The sequence below is a fragment of the Crocodylus siamensis genome, chromosome 5 (assembly GCF_052110815.1).
Source record: "Crocodylus siamensis isolate JL-2025a chromosome 5, ASM5211081v1, whole genome shotgun sequence".
Lineage (NCBI taxonomy): Eukaryota > Metazoa > Chordata > Crocodylia > Crocodylidae > Crocodylus > Crocodylus siamensis.
Window position 1 is genome coordinate 194,955,812 of NC_143399.1, and position 19,744 is coordinate 194,975,555.

General features: G+C 47.2%; 1 protein-coding gene across 3 annotated transcripts in view; it reads right to left on the minus strand.

The window, feature by feature from the left end:
• Positions 1 to 3,322: 3,322 nt before the first annotated feature.
• GALNT11 (polypeptide N-acetylgalactosaminyltransferase 11) overlaps positions 3,323 to 19,744 on the minus strand; it is a 72,669-nt gene continuing 56,247 nt past the window's right edge. For all 3 annotated transcript variants that reach the window (XM_090047716.1, XM_090047718.1, XM_090047717.1), the window contains exons 11-12: positions 6,402 to 6,539; positions 3,323 to 4,533 (exon numbers count right to left, since the gene is read on the minus strand). In XM_090047716.1, coding sequence (XP_089903842.1) covers positions 4,402 to 4,533; positions 6,402 to 6,539 — 270 coding nt within the window. In that variant the 3' untranslated portion in view covers positions 3,323 to 4,401. The remainder of the gene's footprint in view (positions 4,534 to 6,401; positions 6,540 to 19,744) is intronic.

Here is a 19,744-nt window from a genome sequence, read left to right on the forward strand (position 1 = left end):
AAGAGCCACAGTTACATCAGAAGGGAGTTTCTTTCCAGAAAGTCCTAAGAACATAGACAAGAGGAGATACGGAGATGCCACGGACTCCACTAGCAGCCATACGTTTTCAAGTGTTTAATGAAGGTAAAAGTACTAGGTGGCCAGTGGGTGGCTCATTGGCAAGGTTATTGTCCTTGTTGCAGTGAGAGACTCTGGACTCTTCTGTGGCCCAATCCGAAATGTTCTTGTGACAACACCAAAGGCTCCTAAAGCAGCGCCTACAAGAGAGCCATGTTGCACCTATGAGTAGCAACCAGTCGTTGTGAACAAATACCTCAGATTTAGAAACAAGCTGTTGGGGGAGACTTCAGAGAAACTAGTCATTGAGGATGCAGAGGCCTCCACCTCGTTGGCAGAACTGGCAAATCAAATCACTGCTCAAAGGAAATTCAGGCTGGAGATTGAGGGTGGTCAAGCATTGGACCAGGCACCTAGAGAGGCTGTGGATGGATATCCTTGGGAGGTTTGAAAGAGAGGTTGGACAAATACTTCTCTGGAATGGTTCAGACGGGGATGATCCTGGCCTGAGCAGCAGGCTGGAGTAGATAACCACCTGAGATCCCTTTGAGCCTGAGAAGCTTCTCACAAAAGCCATATATGTTTTTTCAGTAGTTGCACAAAATCCACAGGCTAGCAAAGGTTAAATGACCTGTTGTGTCTAAAGGTCATTAGACCTCTTGTGTCTAAACCCTTTATATTGCTGGTGTAATGACTCAGGCCAAAGCCTGGCAGATTTTGTCTCAAAATACAACCTGAGCCTACAGAACCACTTCCCTGATGCCATGCAAAAGGTGTTGGTCTGCATTCATATCTGCTGGTCATTTGGTGACTGTGTGGTGTAGATAACACAGAGCAAGCCAGCACAATTCTCACTCTAGGCCAGTGATTATCAACCTTGTCAGCCTTAAGCCGCCCCTGGGAAAATCCCAGCTTTTTTTTTTGACTGTAAAACTAGATCACTTCTTCTGTAGAGATCTCAGGAAGACCACAACAGGTCAGAGTGCTTTTGACGCTATCAATTCCAGTGTGAAATCTCTGGGTTTATCTTGTAAATCCTGCATAGGATCTCATGGCACTCCAGTGTGCCAAGGCATCATGTTAGAGATTCACTGTCTTAGACCCTTATACTTGCTACAGCTCAGGAAGGTTCACAAAGCAGTATATGCACTTTGGAAGACAAATTTCCATATTAGTCCTTACTGCAAGGCTCCTGTACTAGGAGGAGGGAAATGCCTGTTTCTGCCAATTATACTTCTGTAGTAATAATTAAAATTCCACTTCGCCTTTCCCCTCTCCCTCTGTGAGTCAGCGCTCACTGCTTCCCATTAGTGAGGAATGAGGGGAGCAGCTGTGCTGCAGAATGAGAAATTTCTTACCTGATCATTTTCTTGTGTTAGCAGCTTCTCGTTCAACTCACCCTGATGCTCTGGTGAATGACCGCATTGTCGCAATTGAACTGTTCTCCTACCAGCAGCCCTGGATCTATAATTACTTGGACATTATAATTACGTGTACCAAGTTGTTGTCTGAATACCAATAATTGCTTGCTGGAGTAGAACTGCAGCGTTGGGAAAACTTCTCTGGTGGCCTGTGCTGAAATGTGGTGCTGACGGCAAGTCCCGGCAGTGGGAGGTGGCCCCCCATTAGAGAAGAATGAGAAGAGAAGTTGCTAATGAGAAAAAAATCATCAGGGAAGAAATTCAAGGCACCTATACCAAGCTGTAGCTATAGCAGAGGGCCCTAAAGCCTGTTTATGAGTGACCACAAAGTAAAGCTTTGTGGAGGTGACAATCAGCTTGGTCAGCAGAGGAAAGGAAGCCATCAATATAGCCAGCTAAAGTAGTAATACAGTTAAACGGAGCACAAGACCTGCAAGGAGATTTGTAAAAGACCACCTTGAATTAGATAATCCACATAAGGTATCACAGCTTTATCTTAAAATGCTAGTGGTAGCGATTGATGTAACCAAATGTATTAAATGCTGGTGTTCTCCAGTACCTGCATTTTGGTTAAGTTTCTTGGATGTGTTGTAAAAATAAAGCAGCCCTTGTCAGTGCAAATCTTAAGCTGAGGTGACGAGCCGACAGGATGGTGGCAAACAACCTCCATGGTTGTTGAAGGAAGAAAGTAAGAAACTCCCTTCTTCTTTCCCAAGGACATAAATACCAACTAACTGACGCTTTCCAAGGTCACTTCAGTCCAATCCCAAAAGTTTCAGCTAAACAAGTTTTAAATTAAACTAACCTGGGCAGATTTATTAGAATAGAATAAAGGTATAGACTAGATGGAAATTTGAAGAACTTGGCAATGTCAATATGACCTATAGCCAGCCTGCTTGCCACCCTCTCTCCCTCGTCTCCAGCCAGTATAGGTAAGAATCTATATTGTCCTGTCATGGGTGGCCAGATAGACTGGGTTGAGTGTTTGGTTTTGTGTTTTGGGGTGCAAGCAATAACAGGGTTGGCTGTAGACCTGTCTCTTGCCTCTTTTTATCAGTAGCCCACTCACAAGTTCACCTGTAAGCTAGGTAAGAGGAGTTATGATCTTGGAAGTGTGGAACTTGAACCCACTACCTGCTAACACACAGAGAAGGGAGTTACTGATGGAACAAGCCTTGAATTAGTTGAAATTTTATTTTACATTAGTGAAATCCAGGCATAGCAGAGGGAAGCCATTGCCTGGATAGTTAAATCAGCACTACAGTATTCATCAAGCTGATAAGCAGGTGTCACTGTGGTGCATGGGGTCAATACTGACCATAACTGTTCAGTAATGATGATGTCACTCTGATGCCCAGGTTCTCCTGAAGGCTGTTGCTGCATCGAAGATCTGCAGATGTCTTACGGCAGTGAAATCTATTAGTTGCACCTCAGGTTGCATACTAATCCAGCCGCGCTTCAATATTGGGACAGGGGAGAGGTGTCACTGTGGTGGGCTCTAGCTCAACACAGGTCAAAATAAAGGAAGAGGAAATAGGGAAGGAGGATGCAGGTTGAGGGAGGGGGAAGGTACTTGGAGAAAGGAAAAGGGAGGATAGTTTTGGAGTCAAGGTGCTGATCAAAACTCAGGAGCCTGTGTTTGTTACAGATTCCCTTTGTAACGTTGGGCAAGTCCCTTAGCATATCTCTGTGCCTCTCTTCCCTTCTCCCTCCAAGCAGTTTTCCAAAACTGCCCGTTTCAATCTCTTGGACAAAGGTATCCTAATTGGCACAGGCCAAGTTACTTAGATTTGGTTTCCATCCATCTCTTGCAGTCTGCACTTCTGAACCCCAAGACCACAGACCAAACAGCAATGCCAATTTATTAAAAAACTGGAATACTTTATTTTAAATATAGATGCTGTCATGAATCGGTGAAATGACGTTTGCAATAGTAAGTCTGGGTGAGTCTACACCGATACTAAGGATGACATCAAGGTGACCCTCAGCTTCCTTTCCTCAGTTTTATCATATCAGACTCTGCACCTTCTAGGAGCATGTTGGCAGACTTCTTGTCTCTGCACGGAGTTGCAGGGTTGCTGCTGGCAGATGTGCTGCTCTCAAGGCTTTCAGCCGTGCAGATCGAGTTCTGAATGTGCTGCCAAACCGAAAGGGCTCCGAGGACAGCAAAAGTGAGCTCCGTCTCTTAGCCAGAAATTCAACAGAGCTTCCAGGGTCAAGCTGGACAACCTCAAGGGACTTGGCTCAGCAGCTTCCAGGATTAAGTGTCCATGTGTATGCGCTGGAGGAACACCTTATGGTCAGCCCCAGCTATCAGTGCAGACATCACCTGTCTTCAATCCTGCATGATAACTGACAGCAAAAAGTACCTATGGGAAACGTACTAGAACTGCATATTAAAGGAACTAAAATTTAAATATTACAAGTGGCAATTTTCAGGAGATAAAAAGAATCAAAAATATTCCAGATGAGGTGAAATAATTCAAACAGATGGACATTGTGAACTGATGTGCTGCTGCACGTGAAATGTGCAAGGGGAACTTCTGTCTCATCACAGTCATGACAAAGGTCCACAGAGTTAAAATCTTACCACAATTCAAATAATACAGCTCTAATTATTTCCTCTTATGTCAGCACAGCTCAAGGATCCAGGCTAATCTGCGGAGCTGGTGATAAATTGCACTTCTACGGGGGTTGGGATTCTGGAGCCAGACAGCTGCTGCATCTGGCCAGTCCAGTTCAGCCGTCCATCTGAGTCTCCTCAAGCACACAGGTCCATGGGGCAAAATACTGATGTAACACAATCCAGGTTGCATCGGGGATAGCAGCCAAGGGCTCCTTGCGAGCCCTCTAGAATCGCTTGGAAACCAACAGCTGAAGGTATAGACTCATCTTGGCAAATAGCATCTGGGCCACTGGCTTGTCAGCTCTCCAAATGCCATTGCTGAGGAAGGGAGCCATCACAGATAGCCATGGTCACATACCCTTTATAACTCAATGGATCAACAACTTTCATGCACTGCCCCACGGAGACCTGGTAGAGTCGATTGTTCTTCTGGAGAGAAGAGAAAAATGCAACAATAACTACATCCGGGGCAGGCAATTATTTTGGGCGGAGGGCCACTTACTGAGTTTTGACGAGCCATCAAGGGCTGCATGACAAGCAGCCAGGGCAGATAAATATTAATTTTCTAAATTTTTTAGGGGCCCCATGGGCGGGATAGAATGGCCTGGCAGGACACATCTGGCCCACCCTTGAACTACATGATACTGGTGCCCCAGGACTGGACTGTATTTTAAAGCCATGCGTGGTTTGGATGGTCACTCAGGTCTATGGGAGTTGCACACTTTACCTTCAACAAAGAAAGTGTGCTCAGCTGCAAGCTGGTTGTCCCCTGTACACTGAAGGGCATGGCACATCCTATCACCTGGCTTCCAGCACTGGACCAAAGCTTAGATCCCTGAATAGCTTCTGTCTGGGCAGAACACTTGAAACATGAGACTCAGCAGTGACATGGCATTAAACAAGCCCCACTCTGCACTCAGGCATGTGCTCAGCTGGCATTTTCCTGTGCATGTACCAGATGCAGCAGCATTAGTGCCTAATGTTCAGGCATCAGAGAAGATGGGCTTCTGGCAAGAGGTAGATCCCATAAGGGGAATCGGGCCTAAACCTAGGTAGGTGATTCAGTGGAGCCAGCACAGCAAGACATCGAGGGCTGGACTCTGTACTGAATTCAAGGGCACAAACTGACATTGTAAAGCAGATCAAGTTGTGCGGGATCACATCTTGCCACAGCAGCTCTGCTTTATTGGGCAAAAGACACATCACCCATTGCCCCACATTGGGAGGGGCACGATGTGTACCAACAGGCAACATGTGCCCTTGCCCAGGGGTTCACCGTGTTCCCCTCTTCCTCCTGCCTCCTAGCTGCAACCCATGGCTCATGCAGAGGCCATGGTCAGGGAGGGACCCAAGGATTCTTCAGCGCCCTGTGCCTACATGCTGACCCATGCCTCCATGTGAAGCACAGGTAAGCATAGGACTTGGCACTAGTCCCCGCACGGAGGCAAGGGGCTGTGCAGGTCCTGGCATGGAGAAACGGGGTGCCAGGGGGATACTCTGCCTCCATGCCAGGATTTGCACAGGGGTTTTCCATTTACGAAGACACATCAGTGAACATCCCAGGGTAGGTCTCCGTAAGTGCAGAGCCCTGGATTTTCCTGCTTACGGAGAGGTGCCCTGAGATTCCCTGGGAGATGTCTATACAAACAGGAGAAACCGGCAGGTGCTCCACGGGCTTGAGAGCCCTGATCCTGAGTGGAAATTCCCCAGGTTCACAGGATCAGGCCCCCAGAGCACCTGCCCGAGGCAACTGGAGAGTGCAGGCAGCTCTGGGCTGCTCGCTCTCCTGCCATAGACCAAACAGATGTCCTGACCACAATAAAGTGGCCCTATTTAACACTGCCTCTATTGCACCCCAGCGCTGTAGAGATGTCCATTTGCTCGCTGTCTGTGCCTCCATAAGAAATTCTATGGTGCCAGAAATGTGATGTAAGGTGACGTCTGTCTCTACCCTCCAGTCGCACCCAATACTTTCCAGTGATGAGAACAAAGCTACCTTGGGTAAAGAACAATTAACTCAGTAGCAGATGTGTGTAAAGGAGAAGGAATCAGTGGGGCTTACAGCCCAGCTCATGACTTGTCTGCATTTGCAGTTCAGATGCCAGAGAAACTCCCTAGCACATGCTGCATTGTGGCTTGCACCATTACAGACTGCCAAGCTAAACTGACCATATTTGGTATTGAAACCAAGTCCCTGGGAGCCCCCCTAACATCACCCTGATCAAGGTTTGTCAGCATAGCCCTGGACCTCAACCATAGACACAGACGCACGTAACCCCCTGCTGCAGAGCGCTCACCCCAAACGTCCACTGCTGAGACCCTCCGGAGCCATGGCATTTCATGAGCCGGGGTGGATCTGAGGAGCGAGTTTCTGACACATCCAAGCAGAGGAGATTATTTAAGATTAGCTCATGATCTTCATTGTACATCCAGATCTGGGAAAAGAAAAGGCAGCCATTCAGCAAGACATACTTAGGAAGGAGGGGTGGGGGGGGAAATATGCCATCCAGGCATAGTTTAAGTCCTTCCCACCTGCAAAGTTGTGGCTGGCATACTTTCCTGAGACACAATCTGCCCCTCTATGGCTAATTTTCACTTTCCTGTCCACCCAGCTGATATCACTTTCCAAGCATTTTTCTAAATTAAGCATTTTATATGAAGCTCCGCTCAGCCTGACAGCTCCTCCTAGGTGGCTGAATTCAGGTTTGAAATCCTGCCTTCACTTGCTGCAGATTTGCAGACATCAGGGCTGAATGCATTTAGTGTACTGTCTTCTCCACCCCACAGATCACTGATCCAGGGAGCAGCTCATCTTACTGCAGCGAGATGCCTCAGGCAGGGAGGGACAGCCCAGAGGGACAATGCCAAAGCGGGACATGGAAGTATGATCTACAGTGAAAAGCCAGGAGAGATGTGGAAGATGAGATAATCCTAGAGCACAGGCATTTTGGGGGGACTGCGGCCCACATCCACTTCAACACATGCCTAACTATAAGCTTGGGAGCAGTCCCATGGAAGCACAATGATACAGAACCAAAAAAAGACAGCATAAAATCCAACTAGGTTCACTGCTCACTAGTCCTCAAAATGCTCATCTAGAGCCCCTCACTGGTTCTACTGCTCTCCTGATGTGCTTGCAGCTGTTTAGCATGGGCACGAAATGCTCTCTGATGACAAACAGATTAGCAAAGAGTCGATCTTTCAGGATTTCTCTGCCTCAGAAGCCTGGGGTTCTGGCTTATTGATTCAAGCTTTATGTCCTGCTAAACTTTCCCTGCCAGACAGTGCGCAGGTGTTTGATAGTCCTGCCAAGGGTAATGTTTCCGGAGAGACAGAGGAAGAAGTGTCCTCTTGGTTGTCACCGGGCTCATTTCAATCCTACAGAAGAATGCGCCTAAAAACCTTGCCAGATGTAGGCTGAAGTGATTTACAGGAGGTCACACACTCTGGCAGTGCTGGGACCTAAACCCAAGTCCCTGCCTTGTCAGTGCTGGGAGCAGTGCACAAAACTACAGCTCCACCCTGCCTGTGGAGACAAGGTAGGCAGTGGGCTGTTACATGATGCTATGATTACACGTCCAGTTTCCGGCAGTCTGAAATTGCTTTGAGTGTGAATCATAGAAAATTAGGGTTGGAAGGGACCTCAGGAGGTCATCTAGTCCCACCCCCTGCTCAAAGTGGGACCATCCCCAATTAAATCATCCCACACAAAGCTTTGTATATCTGGATCTTAAAAAGCTCCAAGGATGGAAAGTCCACAACCTCTCTGGGTGACCTGTTCTGGTGCTTTATTACTCTCCTCATGAAAGGAAATGCCCCTGCTGCAACTTGAGACCATTGCTCCTTGTTCTGTATGTTTCCCCTTAGTCCACCCTTAGAGAAAACTGTGCCGGAAGGGATCTCACAAGGTCAGCTAGCCCATCAGCCTATCCCCAAGGGATTATCAACTATGCCTAAAGCATTCCCAACAGCTTCTTGTCCAACCTGCTTTTAGCTGCATCTCCAGTGACAGAGATGCCACTGCCTCCCTAAATCAGCTAACCCAGTGATGCCCAACCAGGGTGCCACAGTTATGGAGGATGCCTTGAGTCTAAAAAGGTGTCCTCCACTGAACTAGCCTTACAGCTAAGAAGCATTTTTGTTCCTAAGAACTAACTTAAATCTCTCCAGGTGTAAACTCATCACTTCTTGTTTGGGCATGTTGCCAAGGGACAAAAAAAAGTTTATAACCTTGCTCTATGCCATCCCCTTTTATGTATTTGAAGAGCGGTGCCATACCTCCCTTCCATTGGCTTTTCTCCAGACTAAGCAAACCCAGTTCGTTCAACATTTCCTCCCAGGCCCTGCTTTCCAACCCTCTGATCTTTTTGTTGCTTTCTTCTGGAGGGGCTCCAATTCAGCCATAGCTTTCTTAACATTGCATTCCCCTCCCCCTACTCCCTCCCCTGCAAGTGGTACTGGTCTCATAGTTACCACATCCTCACTCACAGACTACTCTGACAGGTTGGCTTGAGTGCTTTTGCACACAGTATACAGCTTCACGGTCCTCCACGGAGCATGTTATTACAATTCCTTCCACCGCACGGTTGGGCTAGACACCGCTCCTTATGTTAAACCTCTGTGAGAAGAGCAGAGGAGCCTCATCACGTTTTGGCTTGCTAGGAAAGGGCATGGTCCCGTTTCTTCCCTGCTCAGAGATTCTGGGATGTGACCACTGATCTTTCCATTTGTGCAGCTGCTGGCTCCGCTCAGGATGGGGCCAGAATCCACCACTCCAAGGACCTGAATTAGTCCTGTGCCAGCCCTGTGTGCTGTGGGGCTAATAAAGGTGCCATGGGCCCTCTGCAAACCACATGAAACTAAGTTTTTCTGCCTGCAGGCCAATGTAGATTTTTTTTTCCTAATGAGTGGTATTCGCTGGGTGCCTTGAGGTGTTTCTTAAGATCCAGAATCCAAAGTCAGATCTTGCCCTAAAAGTGTAACACTCTAAACTTATATGAGAGACAAGGGAAGGAGGAAAGGTGTGTTGCTAACAGGAATCTGCAGTACAGAGCAGCTGAATAATGCAGAGGCCTTGCAGGAAGCCTGTGGTCAAGCCAGGGAGTGAACTGGAATGATCCAGGAGTAAAGCAGACCAGCTGTTCACCTGTATGTGCCATCCATTGAGCAAGGAGGACCCTGAGGAAGCAGCTCGTCCCAAGAGCTGTACATCTATGCTCTTGTGCAGAGGCAAGACTAGCTCCAAGGAGCAGCCTGAGCCAGCAGCAAACTCAAATGCCCAGAGCACTGGGACAGATCTGAAGGTCTCATAGAAGGTAACTTAATTCACCAAGGAATGAGGGGCACAGCCACACCAACAAGTGACAGCGAGGTAGGAGGGGATGGGGATTTTACCAGGCATTCTTATTCCTTCATAAAAGCTTGACCTGACCCCATGGTACCTGACCTTCAGCAGCTTAATCTTCTGACATTGAGTTATTCTGGAGCACGTGCTGCATAGCATATAGTCCCACCCTCCTTTTCTTGGTGTCCCCATCCCCTTGGACTCAGTAGTGCAACACCTAACTTCTATAGGCGGCAGGACTCTATCATCTGTGGCTATGGAAGTCTCAGTCCTTTCTATTCTATGAAAAGTGCAACAGCTTCCACAGATGGGACCAAAACCCACTTGATCATACATACTCAACCTGTAGTTGGATGCACCCTTCAGAGGCTGGATTCGAGTCCATGTCTCTGAAACTGTTCAAGGGACCTGGGTCTCCCACATCCCATGCTCTAACCATTGTTCTTGAGCAGTGGTGCTCAAACTTTCGGTCCCATGGGCCAGAAGAGTGGTGCAAAGCCTGCCTGTGGACTGGATCAGACCCTGGGCCCCCAGCACCACCATTTCTAACCCCCTGCACGCTGGGATCAGATTCCAGATTCTGTGCAGAGCGCTTGGAGAACCCCATGGGTCCACAGGTTTGGCCACTGTTCCTAGGCCTGCTAAATTTCTGCAGCCACGGGGAGCCCCACAGGCCAAATGACATAATGCAACAAGCTGGATCTGGCCTGTGGGCCCCATTCTAGAGGGTTAAAAGATGCATTTTGTGTGTATTTTGTGTAGGGCTGGGAGTGCACACCTCCCAGCTCAGGCCCCACTGAAAAATTATTAGCTTGCAAATCCCACATAGGTGTAAGGTAGGTACTGAGCAGCTTGGCACTGTCAAGACTTCAGCATGTCCAGCTATCTGGGCTTTGAGGGTCTGTATTTTGGGAGGAAGTCCCCTTTGCGAATCCAGCTCTCAATCACTCAACAGGACAGCTTCCAATCAGTTTTCATGGCTCTGAGGAGAGAGAATCCAAATCTACAAAGTGACCATCTAAGTATAATCGCTAAAAGTGGTAAGGGAGTGGAAAGATCTATAGTAAGTCCATGTAGGAGGAGGACTGGTTCAGGGAACTTTCCAGCAGCTGTTAGGCCCTTGGTTCCCAGATGCTGGATCCAAGGTTCACTTCCATGATCTTCCCGTGTCTTTGAACACAACAAATTTCACACAGATTTCACCATATCTCACTCAGCTCCCACCTAAGGCAATCCATAGACACAACTATTGTGCAGGAGAACAGAGCATGTTTGGTTTAAAAATAAGGAAGTACGGTGTTAACGACTGCCATTAATGTTTGACAGGGGCAAATCAGTGGAGTCTTGTGACATGCGACTTGACTAACATTTTTACTTTCTGAAGCAGGCTTGGGCTGGTGCTTTCAGGTTGGACTGTGCCTTGAATCTGTTCCGCTAGCCATCTGGGTTGAGGTCCAAACAATCAGCCATTCACACCTTTACCCTGCAGGTTCAGGTTTGCCAAGAGGGGAAAAAAATCCTTCTTGGTCCCATGTGACAACCAGCAAAGCTGAGACGCATGGGGAAAAAAAATTAAAAATCTGAACTATGAGCTGCAACCTGAGGACTGCACACACAAATCTAGGTATCACATACCATTACAGGAGAGTCAGAACTCCCCTAAATATGCAACTGAAGGCTGTAAATCTTGTAAGGGGTCCATGCATTTCTGTTGGCACCTGTTGGACTTTGAATAGGAAAGTATGCCAGGGTACAGTCCTCAGTTGTGAGTGTGATCTCAGTTATGCTGGTGCATACTACTCTATCAACTCTCCTCGGCCACTTGCACTGATTGACAGCTGTGTCCCAAGATTTCTCCCAGTGTGAATGACAGGGCATCGAGCCCCCTTGAAATCGGACTAAAAATACAAAGGCCAGTATGCGTTCCAAGCTCTTCAGTGGATTCTTTCTCTGCACAGTGGTTAGACTTCAGACAGCTCACAGTGCTACAATAACACAGTACCCGCTGTATGATTTCCCTGCAACTCTGCATGAGTTTCACGCTCAGCAAGGATAAAATATCAAATTCAATGCAGTGAAGTCAGGCAAATTAAATTATATCTGGCTTTTTTTTTTGTCCGGTGAAAACTAAAATCAGCCTCTCAGAATGGGATGCTATTCAGGACATTGTCTCACCTGGATCGCATGATTAAAAGGTGTGTAATTCACTGATTATCACAGTGCTGATCATAATAATATGGTGACAGCTCCCTTTGGGAACTGCAGGCATTACATTAAAATTTGTTCCAACCTCATGGGACTTGTGCTTTCTAACATACCTTTTTAGTTTAGACCCTGTCATAAGAATGAAAGGAAGGCAAGATTAAAGTGGAGGGGAGAAGGGAGAAATAGCAGGAAGCACTGGATCATTATTATTAAACAGAGAAGAATGACAGAAGGGAAAAAAAACCCAAGCAACAGAAGAGAGGGGGTAAGAACTGAGAGCAAAGCAGAGAACGCAAGTTTATGTAGAATTGAGAAGACGGTTTATTAGGCGATGAAAAGAAAGTTGGCAATTCCAAGCACTCCGACTAGTGAATTTACTAGGCATCAACTCTCTAGACCAGGGCTGTCAACTGGCACCCGCAGGCTGTATGCAGCCTGCAAAGGTTAACGTGCAGTCCATGGGCTCCCACCTGACCCCCATTCTCCCTGTTGTTTCTGCTGCTGTGGTACTGGCTGGGGTCTCCAGGGCAGGGCAGCCCAGCTGGACAGGGCCTGGTAAGCTCGCTGCCCTTGCAGGAGGAGGGGAGGGTACATGTGGGGCTCACAGTGGTGGGGGGTAGGCTCACACTGCAGAGGCAGCAGCAGTGGAGGGGCTCGTGTTGCTTGGGTAGTACTGGGGGGGAGGGGGAAATGGCTGGGGGCTCACTCCCACACAGCAAGGGCCTTGCACTATCCACACAGCAGCAGCAGCGCAGGGGACAGGGTGCCCATGTGGCAGTGGGGGGGCAGGGGTGTGACTCTTTCTGCCTATCTCCAAAACAGGTATGAGGTGGGTGTGAGACCCCAGGCTGCTCTGGAGCTACCCAGCCATGCTCTAGCACGACCCTATGTAAACTAACTGACCTTCATTTCACTTCAGCATCTGATTTTAATAATTCTGGACCATAACATGATTTCCGTTTTCAGATGAGTGGAGCAATAATGACCTGCCAGTTGTTGACTCACCGAGCTTCAAAGCATGGGAACATAAGGCTCCTGTTATTCTGGTACCCAACCAACAATGCTGAACAGTAGCATTTGTCCTTTTAATATTATCCAGTGTGTCAGTCTCTGAAGACAGCTGGGTGAGCATCACTCTCACCATTACAGCCTGGTAGGCCTAATAATGCAAAGGTCACATCAGGGATCGTTGTACATGAAGCAAGTAGTCTCTGGCAGCCAGGCTCTCCCATCAGGAATGTACACGCTGGAAGCTGTCTGTTCACATTCTTTAATGACCACAATTTGGAGCCAGGTGTAAGCAAGGTTCAGCTTGGTTTTCCTCAGGGAAGGCCTCCTTACCCAGCTACTTTTATTTTGGGTAGTACTTTGTTTTACTACTTATATCTGTTCCATGATCCTATCTCTTCCCTTGAAAAAGAACCACTAACCCCCCAACCCTGCTTGTTCGTGTGCAGGATAATTTTATCCTGTCTTTGCTCATGACTGTGCTGGAGTATCTTAGTGCATGGGGCCTGGACTTAGAGACATCACTGAAAGATTGCAGCTTCTAAGAGTGGAGGGATACCCCATGCTATGGCTGCAGAAGAAATGCATTATTTACCGTTGCTATTCTCGAGACAGTTCTCAGGCAGTTCTAAGGCAAACAATTTACTCATTTGGATGAAACCAAAGGAATTCCTGGGTTGCAATTAGAGGTTAGTTAATTGCTTGTATTCTCCACAGGAATCCAAGCTTTGATGGTGGTCATGCAGAAACACCCCTCCCCTTCCCCAGCTGGATCAAATGTACTGACCTGGTGTTTAATGGATTGGTTGACTGCCCTAGACAGGGATGGCCAACCTGTGGCATGGGTACCACATGTGTGCGGCACATGGTACATCAGTGAGGGAGCAGGGAGCACAGTGGCAGATAAGGCAAGTAGTGGGAAGCAAAGCAACAGATCACACAGGGAGCATAAGGAAGGAGGCAGAGCAGAAGATCAGGCAGAGTACAGGGCTGGGACCAGAAAGCTACTTTGTGACACCCCTGCCAAAAAAGGTTGGCCCCTCATTGCTTTAGGACATCTTCCTCTCCAACCTCCTTCATAACACTTCTTAGTACCTCCTTTAGGATGGCTCTTGCATGTTGGCAAAATAGTCTCTGCTAAAGAAAAGACAGCTGTAAAGGTCCAAGGACTAGATCCACAAAGCTAGGCTTTAAGGGTGACATTCTGTTCTGTCGCAGTCAATCTAAGTAGCTATTTCATTGCTCATACAGCATTTCAGGCACTTGTGCCAAGGGAATTCCATTCCTGGACATGTAGCAGTGCTCACATGGACAGTTATGGATGACTACATAGTTAAAGAATCGTAGAAAAGTAGGGCTGGAAAGGACTTCTAGAGGTCATCTTGTCCAATCCCCTGCCTGAAGTAGGATCTTCCCCACCCAAACCATACCATACCAATTCTTGCTCACCTGCTACTAAAACTACAGGCGACCCAGTCACACAATCACAAAGCACATCACCCTAACCTACTACAGGTAAAGCAGGAAGACGACAGTATCCAATGTTCTGGTGCTGCCATAAAATATGCTCAAGAGACCCAAGGAACAAGGCCATGCCCCCTGCTAGAGAGGAAGGCAAAAAAACCCCACAGTCCACACCAATCTCATAATGGGATAAAACACTTCCTGACCCTCAGACATGGCAAACCAGTCAGACCGTGCGCGGACGGGCAAGACCTTCTAGTCTGGAACTGCCAGGTCTTAGTCCCAGCAGAAGCACTGGCACAGCACGGTTAACATCCCCAGCCATGGCTGCAGGCAACATTGGTCGGCGTCCTGAAGCTAGAGAGAAACGACATTCTTTCCCACTTCTTTGGCAGCCCTTCAGACATTTGACACCTCTCTCATCTCCCTTCTTAAGCATCTTTGCTGTAACCTGGACATGACTGTTTCCTTCCGTGTTCCTTGTATGGCTTGCCTTCCAACCCCTTTGTCATTTTTGTCCCCCACCTCTGGAGCCTCTCCACCTTCTCCACTTGTGCTTCAAGCTCCTTAATCCTCCTGCCAAGAGCCTCTCAGGCTCCCTGATCTTCTCAGTGTCATTCTTGTCAGCATCACTGGTGCCTACCTGGCCAAGCAGCAAAGGGTAGTGGTCCGAGGGGTGGCTGAAGTCATGAAGACTGAGCATGTACAGAAGCAGCAGCCATAGCACATACATGTACTACTTGTGAATGTGCTGCAACCTCAGAAACCTGAAAATGGAGATGGCCAAAATCCACTGACTATAGGACCTGGCATCCGGAGTAGAGACATGTGATTGTCCATTCCTCTTTTCTCCCCTTAGCTCAGAGATTGGGGCACTTGTGTAAGATAACAAGATTCTGGGTCGCCCTTCCCAGAAAGGGACTTGAACCAGCGCTACTCTCTCTTTTTTAACACAGGCACTAATCACCATGTTACAAGTCACTATTATGTAGTACGTTGTCTTCAGCACTCCTTTTCACACTGAACTACTCAGACAGCCATTTGGAAAGCAGGAGAATAGAGGGCAGAGCAGGTGGGAAGTTGCGAACACCTTTCAGGCCAGAAACTTTTTCTCTGAGCCACCTACCCTTTTCTGGTTTGCATCTTCCTGGCCCCAAGTCTCTCCTATAGACTGCCCTATTACGGTTGCCCATGGGCCTAGCTTTAAAAGGAGAGCTGGAGACAGGTTTTACTTATGTTTTACTTGTGGTGTGGTAGTTAAGAACCCCATGTGAAAAAATCCAGAAAACCCAAGTTCAAACCCCCTTTTGGGAGCCTAAATTTCCAGGTGACTGCCTTGGCCACTCAGGTATCTGGGGGAAAAGGTGGGACATGTCCTTCTGGTTCTGTTGTTACCAGTCTGCACAACTACATAGCTCTCCACATGCAGCCAGGAACAGGTTTCTCCTGTTAAAACGGTTCCCATTGGCACAGGGGAAGAGAGGGCATTTGTACAAGTACCGTTTAGATCTTGGATGTGCTGGAGATCCACTGCTTTGGAGCAGACTCAATTAATTGAGTCTGATCCACATAGGAGCTGATGCACATTGTGTATAAGCAGTCAAATACACGCCAGCGCAGAGAAAATGGCAGCGGTGTGCTTTTAAACTAAAGTACCACCAAGGTAACTTAGTTCAAAAGCACACCACTGCCATTTCCTTTGCACTGATGCGCGGTACACCACTTATACAACTGCAGGCCTTGCAGCGCCAGGCGTTTTCCAAAGCGCCTGACACTACAGCACGTGTAAAAATGCCCAGAGAGACCAAGCCCCCCAGTGACTTGCTTTAATAGAAAAGTACTTGAATGTTCACTGATGCAGGAACTGCCCACGTTTCCCTTGTCATTCCTCCTCTGCCATTCCCCCCCGCCCCACGGACTGCAGTACTCAGGGCCCTCCCAGGGAGGTGGGGGTGTGGTTTCAAGTGCTGGCTGACAGAAGAAAGATTTGAATGTGGGGCCCTAGGATAAGCGCTCTGACCACTTAGATAGTCAATAAAAAGGAGGATCACTAACACCACTTCCCCCACCTCTATTCTGTGCAGAGCCCCTACCAGATCATGCCCTACACCACATCTGTGACTACTGGATGGGTATAGGAACAAGCTACATGCCAAGCTCCTCCTATCTGTTTTACACTCAACACCTAAGAAAACAGCTTGGCAGCATGAAGGTGCCATCTTTTTTGGCATGTTCTAGGCCAGAGGCTTCCTATGGCTGCAGGCACCTTTATTCTAGACGCCCCACCTCAAACTGCAAGCCCGTAGGAACGCAAGGCTGCTCTTGGCTTGATTTTAAAAGATTAAGTGAACTTGTAACATGCTGCTTGTGTCATGTCACTGCTTTCCAGCCTGGGGAAAGGCTTCTGTATTTTCTACAGCTAACATTTTTCAAGCATGGAGTTGCAAATTGCTGTAGGCTGCATATTTTTCAGGTTTCTTATAATTCCTTATATGCTTTTGAATTTTTTTCAGTGTAAATGGCTGAGGCCATTCTCTCTCTGCTCACAGAGGGTAGCTGCAGCTTCTATGACATCTATGTAGAAAGAAGCTGGAACCTGCTATTGTACTGTAAGAGATGAAAATATATGCAGTAGGGTCGCACAAATGATTGTAAACAGGTAGTGACTTACTAACCCAATCCCTAGAGAGAATTGCAATGAGTACATGACAAGTAGAGTGAGGGAAGCAGGACTTCATGTTACAGGTCACTTTTTTATTGCTTCTTTCTGTAGATGGAACCTATAAGAAGAGTTTCACGGTGGAGTTTTAACAACATCTGGCTCAACAGCTGGGTGAAAGGAAAATGAAACTTTAGAGCTTGACCCCAATATACTGTATAGCTTATTTTCCAAACTATGAGGCTTCATTCACCATGTGCACTGAGGAAGTATTTTTCAAATCAGCACAAGTAAAATGAGACAAATCCTGACTATGCTTAGTCAGGCATAAGAATGAATCCATAAATGTCTAAAGCCAGTAGAGACAGTGATTGCTTACAGACATTAAAAAAAATGGCACTTTACTATAAACTTGGCATGCTCCTGCACTGAGCCCAGCACATGCCCAGATGAGGTATCACGTCCATTAGAAGCAACTTGTCCAACTTCTGTACAGATAGGGCTTTTTTGGCACTTTTATCTAATAGTTGATTCAATCAGCTTTAGACAAAAGTACCAAAAAGGCCTGCTGAAGCATTCAATCTATATGGACATTATGGAGCCAGATCAAACTATTGTGCTGCTTCTTCCTATAAAACATGTTTGTGGGGGAAGGGAGGGAAGTGTTTTTTTAACATCTGTAAGCAGCCAGTATGTCTACTCATGAGGTTGCTGGCTGCCCCAGCTGGTCACCTAATATTCTTTTAATGCCACTTTACATAGGGAGTTCAGTAGGGTGACTATATTTCCTAGTCTCAGGACACTCTGCTTCCCCTACTTACCCAGCTCTGGTCTCAGCTGCGCACACCAGGGGGAGGGGTGCACGCACATGGCACGCATGCACGAAGAGGTAGGGGGAACAAGTTAGAGGAAAGGTTCTGAAAATGGAAAAAAGATTTCATTTGGCCAAGGGGACGGGTATTTAAAATGGGTCTGTCTTGGCAAAAATGGGATGCATGGCCAGCCTAGGGTTCAGTGCACCTCAAGCAAGACAAATGAACACCCCTGAACACTCGAGGAAAAGCTGCACTGCCTGGGATGGCATCAGCTTTGACTCAACTGCCAAGGACTTGAATTAATAACAAACAGTTCCCTATTCTGTTATATCCCAGAGCATGCCAGGCCCTGCATAGAAATTGCCCCTGCTCTGGCAACCTTGCCCTCTACATTTTACGGCTAAGAAATAGCAGGATGGGATGAGGCCAGTGATGATTACTGTGACAGAAATCCAGCCGCAGGAATGCAGCGCTCCAGCATTCTCAAGCTGCTCGTTCTGTTTTAGTTCGTTTAAATAAAGCAAGCAGCACTCTGTGCTCCAGAGGCTGGAGATGTGCTTCCCAAAGCTTCACAAACCTGCTGCAAGGCACCCAGGATAAGCTTCTCCCACCTCGTAGACACAGGAACTGAGGCTCAGAACATGACTGATGAGAGGCTAAATGTTAGCAGCAGAACCAATGCTTGAACCCAGACAAACACCTGTTGTTACCACGGGATAAAATAACGTTAAGTGCTGCTTTCTTCCTCTTTGTGCTTTCTCCTTTGACATACAGGCTTATGGCTAGATCCATAAAGGGACTTGGGTGCCTCGTTCCACTCCAGGCACCCAACTGCAAAAATCTGGATCTGCATGAATGACCTCTTAACATCCCTCTCCAAAATCCATAGATGCCCAGGCCTTCAACTGTAAAAGCTCTCTAGGCACATGAAATTCTGCTTCTGGGTATGCTTAGAAATGGCTCAGCCTTAATTCTAGGCTCCAAAAACCAGATATTCCTCTGTGTACCTCACCCACAGGGCCCAATCCAGTTTTTCAGAACGCTACAAATGGCAGAAGTTCCCACAAAACAGCCAGGACTGATGCTACTCCACTCCTTCTGCGGCAGCTCAGCAGTAAAGTCATGTACCCAGGATGTGCAAGTCTGGGGGTGGGGAGGAGTAAAAGTGTCCTTCCCTGCATTTCATCTCCTGCTTTGGCCATCTCTTGACACAAAGGACTAGCCCTTGGTGAAAGAACAGGCTTCAGCACCTGTCTGCAGGAGAGAGTGCCAGGCTAGGAACACCAAGGGGAAGGAAGCATCTCCTTGAACCCAGGTGAAGCAATAAGGTCATTGAACAGCAGGCTTTATTTAGGATGAGCCCCTGTGCCTTAGGCTTTTTTCTGGGCAGCTCTGGCAGCCCCAACTGGGTAAGCCAGCTTTTAAAAAAATCTTGTTTTAAAGCATTTATCTAGCCTCATATATTGTATAGTGAATTCCACTGTGTCACTAGGCACCCAAGGCACTGCAGTGACAACTTGAGGTCTTTGAGGAGCCCCAAGTGCAGAAGAATCACTGTCATTCTCAAGTCCTGATGACACAGGCTGCTCAGATAGAGATTTCTGAGAATATCTGTTATTGTTGCCTGAGCACCCCAGTTTGCTTGCCAAATGCCACTTAAATACCCTGCAGTAAAAACTAAGGCAACTTGGTCAGGACTCTTGCCCACTATAGAGCTGTAAATATAAGATCTCTTACAGCAGGGGTGGGACAGGGGGTTTGGAATGACATCTCCAAAAACTGAACACCGATATAAGAAGCAATACAACTAGAATCTTTAGAGATAACCCCAGTGTTCACGTGTACCTGCGTTGAAATGTTTCGTGCAATTTGGGAAAATTTTCTAAAATATTTTGGCAACTAAATTCTGAACTAGTTTTAATGGATTATCGCTCCTTGCACATGTCTCTTCTATCCTTTCCTCTTTCCTTCTTTTTCTTTTCCCCTGTATTGCTTACTATTTGTGACAGGCAGATTAATAGGTATGTAATCGAGATATATGTATTTGATTTGTGTGTTGCAATTCAGAATCTATAAATTTATTTTAAAAGTTTAGAATTGGGGGGGCAGTGGAGGGTGGTAATAGGGGGGATGATGCTTCACTTT